This window comes from Cryptomeria japonica, chromosome 9 (assembly GCF_030272615.1).
Source record: "Cryptomeria japonica chromosome 9, Sugi_1.0, whole genome shotgun sequence".
Taxonomy (NCBI): Eukaryota; Viridiplantae; Streptophyta; class Pinopsida; order Cupressales; family Cupressaceae; genus Cryptomeria; species Cryptomeria japonica.
Window position 1 is genome coordinate 682,514,607 of NC_081413.1, and position 7,813 is coordinate 682,522,419.

Here is a 7,813-nt window from a genome sequence, read left to right on the forward strand (position 1 = left end):
ATTTGAAATGACTGTGTAATACATCAGTCATTTGAAATGACTGTGTAATACACAGTCATTACAGTCATTTCAAATTTTCAAATGACTGATGACTGTGTAATACACAGTCATTTTCAAATGGCTGATGACTGTGTAATACACGGTCATTTGAAATGACTGTGTAATACAGTCATTTTCAAATGACTGATCACTGTGTAATACATTAATCATTAATGTACATTGTAATTAATGACTGTGTATTACACAGTCAATTGTGAAATGACTGTGTAATACATACTCATAGTCATTTGAAATGACTGTCAACTGTGTAATGTCAATGTGTATTAAAGTATTTCATTTAAATTTAAATTTGAAGTTAAAAACTTAAAAAAATACACAACCAATTAAAATTTTAATTTTAGATAGTCATCTATTAATAGATGACTGTAAATAAAATACAGTTATACAGTCATTGTAATTTTTGGATGTTCGTGATTTTTTTTGGTAACAATGTTATTTATCTCTAAATGTTGTCTCTCTTTTGCTAGGTTCTTTTCCACATCTTTTTGAAGAAAATGGATTCAGCTTCTACAGTTAAAGTTGGTGGCAAAAAGAGAGACCCTTGTTGGAAACATGGGAGACCAGGTCCAAAACGAGGAGATGTTTTTTGCAACCATTGCAAAAAAATTGTAAAAGGTGGCATTAATAGGTTCAAATATCACCTTGCAAAAATTCAATGCTGAGATACCACAAGCTGTACGGAATGTACTGAAGAGGCTACGAGAGATGCAATAGCAATGCTTGAAGCATATGATCAAAGGAAGGCAACAAAAAAGAGAACAGCAGAGGCAATGGCAGCCCCCAAGGGCAGATTTGAGTTCCATAGGGTCACATACAGATGTGGCAACATCTGGTTCTTCCCTTGGGCCACGGATACGAGCAAAGGGAACTTTGGACAGCAACATGGAAAACTTCTTTATTCCACGTAACACTCCTGGTGCACAACCTGGATTGCTTGGCACTGCATGGAATAAAGAGGCTCACCAACAAGCCAAGGTGGCGTGTGCTAGATTTTTTATCTACAACGATGTTCCGTTCAATGCTCTTTCTAGTCCATCTTGGGACCAATTGGTCACCGCGTTGACTGTGGCAGGTAAGGGGTTCAAATCCCCAAGCCGTTACGAGGTAAGTGGACCGTTATTGCAGGATGAGGTCCAAAACACTCATGCATTAGTGGAAGAGCAAAGGACTATTTGGGAAAAGAATGGCTGCACCATTCTTTCTGATGGATGGACAGATGGTAGGAATAGGACACTCATCAACTTTCTAGTTGCTTCAGGAGGACAGTTAGTATTTTTAAAATCAATTGATGCCTCCAATGAAGTGAAGAATGCGGAGACCTTGTGCAACATGTTGGATGAGGTGGTGATGGATGTGGGAGTGCAGAATGTCATCCAAGTTGTGACTGATAATGCAGCTGCATATGTGGCAGCCGACAAACTTCTAATGGCTAGACATCCGACATTATTTTGGAGCCCTTGTGCTGCCCATTGTCTTGACTTGCTCCTTGAGGACATAGGGAAACTAAGTTGGGTAAAGAAAGTGGTTGAAGATGGAAGGAATATCACCAAATACATCTACAATCACACATGGGTCCTGAATCTTATGAGAGAGCACACTGAAGGTAAGGATCTTGTGCGGTCGGGGGTCACACGCTTTGCTACCAATTTCCTCACCTTGCAGAGCATACTTGCTACATTGCCCAACCTGAAGCGGATGTTTGTGAGTGAAAGATGGTTGGGGAGTCCTTATGCTACAAAGCCTGAAGCAGAGAAGGTTGTGATTGCCATTTTTGATACTAATTTTGCCAAGATAGTGGAGGAGATCATCAATGTAAGTTTTGAAACTTTAATTGATGATTTATTATTTAATTTTCTAATATTTCAATCTGCTGATTTTGCTAGATTTTTTATATCTAGGTGTCGGAACCGTTGGTGAGGGTGCTACGAATAGTGGATGGGGATCATAACTCCATGGGGTATCTATATGAGGCCATGGATAAGGCCAAAGAGGCGATTCAACACTTGTATGGGTCAAACAAGACCAAGTATGAACCCATATGGCGCATAATTGATCGGAGGTGGAACCATCAACTCCACCAACATATTCATGCTGCTGCCTACTTCTTGAATCCCAATTTTTTTTACTCTCCGAGTTTCAGAGCAGATGCAGAGGTTAGAATTGGCCTTGACACATGCATTCGGAGATTAGTTGATGATGAGATCCTTCGAGACCTGATACTTGATGAGTTGCAGAGTTATAAGAAGGCCTTAGGGGAATTGTTTTCTTCACCTGATTGCAAATGTAGGAGAGCCACCTTACGACCAGGTAAAAAAAAACATATGTTTAATTTTTACCATTTATTTCTCTCTTTAAGATTATTGAAATCTTTACAAGTTATAAATCACATTTTGTATCCTTGTAGATTTGTGGTGGGAAGATTATGGTGCCACAACGCCTAATCTTCAAGAGCTTGCCATCCGCATATTATCACAGCCTTGTAGTGCTTCTGGTTGTGAGCGCAACTGGAGTGTTTTTGAGAACATCCACACAAAAAAGCGCAATAGGTTGACTCAACAACGCTTGAATGATCTTGTTTATGTGCGGTACAACATTCGATTACATGAGAAGAAGGTGCTAGGGCAAGATTCACATGAAGCACTTGACTTGTATGACATTGATCCATATGCAGCAGAATGGGTTGCTTCTCCTGATGATGTTGATAATGATTTGGATCCATTCCTTACTAATGAGCAGCTGAGTGAGTTGGAGAGGGCAGGAGAGGAATGGGATGCGGAAGTGGTAGCACGTGAGGAGGAGCAAGAGGTTGATCATGCAGCAGAGGCACCTGTTAGTGTTGAGGATGTTGCCACTACTTCAGCACCACCCACCCAGCGGCCACAATCTGTTTTGAGCTTTAGTCGTAGACGCAATTTATGATTTCTTATTTTCATTGATACCAAACTTTGAACTTGATATGTAATCAGAATTTCAGAGGTTCTTGTTTTGTGGTCTATGACTCTATAACTCTATGAGACTGTCACTATGATACGTTGATATGTATTGAACTCTTATTCATATGTTGCACTTGATTTTTGGTTTATGCTATGATACTTGCATTTGTTGCTATGTATTACCAAAAAAATTTGATTTATATATCATGGAAATCATATATGTTATACAAATTTGGTGTAAATGTGTGTTTTTGAATTATATATAAAAAAAAAATGTATTTTCAAATGTTCGATAAAGTTGCCGAGTTTTGCCGAGTTTTGGCGAGTCCCGAGTTTTAAATTTTTTTTGGCCTTGCCGAGTTATTGCAAAATCCGAGTTTTTCAAGCTTGATTCTTTCTGCCCTTTGAAAGGGACACAACCTTTCACAATCAGATCTGCACTTCTTATTTAAATCAGATTTTTCCAAATTCTCCCTCCCTCAAATGAGGAAGTCTCCTTTTTATATCTCACGTTTGAGGGAGTCACAACTTATCATTTCATACCTTTTGACCATTCATAACTTCAATCAAGTTTTAATTATATTTAATTATATTCTTTTATATTTTAATTTAATTTTTTATATTTTTTTTTGTATTTTAATTATTATTATTATTATTATTGTTTATTATTAAATTATATTTCAAAGTAGGGACATTACACATCATCAAATGCATTTACCAACATTGCCAAAATAGAAATACTACCAACTGACCAAGTCGGTGTTCAGATTGTCACTTACTAAGAATAGTTAAAATGGACAAACTGTTTGAATCCTCTCCAAAAAGGGTCATTATGAGATTCTTAACCAACTGAACTCAATGCAACGCTTATTATTGCCGGATTAGCTGGACTGAATGATCAGCAAAACCCCAATGACTTCCCTAATCCTAATTCATTAGCCTTCAAGAATCCATTGAATAAGCTAACGGTCAACATTCTGATAGTGCTTAGGAAGGGGATATTACAGCAAAATACATATGGTTAGGCTATGAAGATTTGACATTTTTGCATCATAATCTTCCCACCATAAATTGCAAAGAGGACAAATATGACTTTGTAAGTAAACTATAATTGCAGTTATTAAAGAAGCCTAGTATCTACAAGATTACAATTGGACTCAAAATTTATTTACTAAGACGTGCCATTCTCCTTTGAATGCATAGAGGTGATGAAAACAACTCTGCTTACAGCATTGTAAATCTGCATCTCATCAAGAATTGTGTTCTTAAATTTTGTCAGGTATTATCCTCTCTATACATGTGTTGAGGCCATCCATAACCTCCTTATCGAGATTTAAGGAACTGGAGAAGAAAAAAATGAGGTTCAAGTGATAGGTCATTGCATGCATGCGTTATTGGAGTTGTTGCTTCCGCTTCCAATCAATTGTGTGCCAAATGGGACCTTGTTTTCCATTTATTTTTCCTAGTATAATGTTAGATTGCCTCCTTGGCCTTGTCCATGGCCTCAACCCATTGGATTTGATTACTCCATCCAGCACACATAGAACCTTAATGAAAGATTGAACAAATTTTTAAAATTGAAATTAATAGAAATTTGCATTATAGTAAGTGGCAACAAGTAAAAAGTAAGTGTTAAATCTAAGAACATGTAATAGGTTTTACAAACTTTATTGACTTTATCGCTATTTAAATTTGTATTGTTAAGATTAATAAGTTATTTTGAGGATCTCAGAAGTGGCCTTCATGATCATTTTCTCTTGGGATTTCTTGGAATACAGAGAACTACAACCGTCAAGTAGCCACGAATATTAGCTCAAGAGATGTTAGTGAGCTTGCAATGTTTTAAAATGTGGTCTAGTTGGTGAAGTACAAGCTCTTTTCCTTTGATGTGGTCAATTATGAAGTTAAGTAGTTGAGGGTAAATGTAGACATATTTTGTGATGTTTCTAGCTTTCTCAACCATCGGTTTTGATCCAATTTTACGTATGTCCTCAATTAGGAGATCAATGCAATAGACAACACAAGTTTCAAAAAACTGATAGGGTCTCTCTTGTGAAAAAGTCTCTTTGCTGTATATGTTGCTGCATTGATGATCGCATCTTGAAAGTCATTCTCAAGACACTTCAGCCTTGGGATGACATTCTCCACCTATTAAACAAAATGCTACATGTCTTTTTAGACATTTTCTTTCTTGATCTACTATAACCTCCGTATTTTTCTTGGTGTCCTCCAATGAAGGCCCACTTAAATCATGCAAACTAGGTGCATTGCACCATAGCCCTATTTGCTCATTTTGGTTTATATCTACCATTGCCTTCATATTTTCATAGCTTCCTCCAACAAAGGACCACTCAAATCATGCAAATTAGTTGCCTTTGATCCCATCAATAGTCACACTGAGTAATGACTACCAATATTAGTTTCTCTCTACATGGAATGTTATGTTATTATAATACCAAAAATTTGTGGCGGGTATCCTCACTTTCATGTTTCACATTTTAGCCAAGGTTGTAAGCTAAGAGGATTTCGAGGAAAAAAGAAACCCCAAAAATGCAACTGATTGGAACTCTTTAATACTGGATGAGCATTACATTTGCGGATCTACTAATTCAGCATATAAATCAGGAGAAATTCATCACAGATGCAGTTTTCTTCTTTTTAACAATTTTCTTAATTGTTTGTAATAGGTAGCAAGGAGAACATTCGTCAAAATGTAAAAGATAGCATTAGAAATAAATATTACCATAGGATATGAAAATGTTTGCGTGCAAGTTGTAACCACTCATATTTGAAAGACTCTTTGCATGGCAAGGGAGGAAATGCATTTGAAATATATTTATCAAGTTTGATTTGTAGATGTCACACTAAGAGTGACTGATTTTTGTGCTCCAAGGTTGTCTTCATTTTTAATGCGGCTTGATGTGGTATTTATAGAATGGGACAATCTAAATGATAAACAAATATTATGAATTAAATGATTTTTTAGTTCGAAGTTAGATCATGCAAGGAGACGGACACCTTGCTTTCTTGACTTCAAAGCTAGAGGTGGATAGACATGGATTATTCTGCCTACCATTTCCTCTCTTTTTGTAGGACAACATTTCTTGTTTCCTTCTTTTTTAGAAGAATGCTGAACTTGAAACTCTAGGGAAAAAATAAGAGTTAAATGTCTCAAAAAGGATTTTTGTGGTCTTAAAAGCACACAAATCGTCAATTTACTTGAACTTAGGGGATTTGAAATTCATCCATAGAGTCCTTACCTAAACAAATGCATTCACATGAAAAAAGAGTGCATTTGTTGACAACATTACTCACTAACGTCACATAAAGCATGCTCGAGGCACTTTTGATAGTACAATATAAAAAGAGGATATGAACTTGCCCATGTTTCCCTTGGATAAATAGTTATTATTGTTTAAGATAAATAGTTATTATCGTTTAAGTATCTTAAGAAGCTAATACAGTCTTCATAATTTGTATTGTGACACATGCCCTCACGTACATGGTATTTAAGAAAATACTTTGCAGTGAACAAGAAATCAAGAATATAATCCATGTGAATCACTTCAATTCAAGAGTTTGACATCACACAAACTTCTCTAATCAAAGAAGCATCTAGACAGTTTTCAAATTGTGTTGTAGATTAATCAGCTGCTCTCTCTAGATTTCTAGAATGCTGTATAAGTTTATTGTGTGCTACATGTGCATGCTACCTTTTTAAAGTAATTTCTACATATAGCTTCTTATTATCGGGTTGTCTCACTGTAAAGTTATTTAGTTGTTCATCTTCGTGTTTGATTTTTGTGCTTCCACTGTGCATTTCTTGTTAAATTGTCTTTAGTAAGACCTGGAAAATGTCAATTTATACATGTGATAAAGTACAGTTGGGTGTAAATTTTATAGGAGTTCCATACAGCGAGCATTCAAGCTTTGTAGAACTTGAAGAATTTGTTAAGGTAAGTTTACTTCAACAGGTTTATTTATTTTTATTTAGGCTATCATTTTATCTCAAGATGTTTCTGATGTCTCTTTTACTATTTTTTCGTAGTTTTTGCGACCGAATAAGATCATTCCGACTGTTAACATTGGTAGTTCAACTCAACGTGATACGATGCAGTCATTTTTTCGACAATGGTTATCAAGATAGATATACATGGAAACAATCACACCCCAGTTTGTTGGGGAACTATTATAAATTAACTTGTGCTGAACTTTGGTACAGCTGCAATCTTGAAATCATAAACGATGTGACAGTAAAAGAATGAGCGAGCCTCTCTTGACAATAACCATGGTGTAACTATAATTACATGTAGCTTGTACTCATATCTCGTGAGCAGAAGAGTAAGATTGATCTCACGTCTCTGAATAATCGATAAGGATTTTCAGACTGAGAATATACAATAAAGTTATTGAATGCAAATGACATTTATAAATAATACATATAACTTTAAACATTACAATAGGTCTATGTTTATTATAACAAGAGACGCAAAGCGTCAAGTTACTCTCAATAGTGTGGTTAGTTTGGAGTAGATAAAAAACAGGTATAAATATAGAGGGGGAGATGGAGAGGGGGAGAAATAGATTGAGAGATAGAGAGGTGGAGAGATTAAAATAGAGAGATAGAGGTAAAGAGATTGACACATATTGAGGGAGATGTAGAGGGGGAGATAAAGATAGAGAGGTAGAGAGAAAGAGATAAAGAGAGATAAATATGTAAGGAGGGGAGAGATAGATAGATGTTAAAATCATACGAATTTTTAACAAACAGTAATACATTAATACTCTTATATTATGAACTACATAATAAATACAACCAG

General features: G+C 35.8%; 2 protein-coding genes across 3 annotated transcripts in view; both read left to right on the top strand.

The window, feature by feature from the left end:
• Window positions 1-7,453, top strand: part of LOC131073977 (DNA cross-link repair protein SNM1) — a 51,302-nt gene extending 43,849 nt beyond the window's left edge. Inside the window, exons 8-9 of one of the 2 annotated variants that reach the window (XM_058010512.2) lie at window positions 6,897-6,949; window positions 7,042-7,453. In XM_058010512.2, coding sequence (XP_057866495.2) covers window positions 6,897-6,949; window positions 7,042-7,140 — 152 coding nt within the window. In that variant the 3' untranslated portion in view covers window positions 7,141-7,453. The remainder of the gene's footprint in view (window positions 1-6,896; window positions 6,950-7,041) is intronic. The other variant, XM_058010513.2, reaches the window with a different exon arrangement.
• LOC131073978 (uncharacterized) lies at window positions 436-3,538 on the top strand. Its single transcript, XM_058010515.2, has 3 exons — window positions 436-1,872; window positions 1,959-2,367; window positions 2,465-3,538. The coding sequence occupies exons 1-3, from the start codon at window positions 790-792 to the stop codon at window positions 2,977-2,979; spliced, it is 2,007 nt and encodes a 668-aa protein (XP_057866498.2). The 5' UTR covers window positions 436-789; the 3' UTR covers window positions 2,980-3,538.
• Window positions 7,454-7,813: the final 360 nt, after the last annotated feature.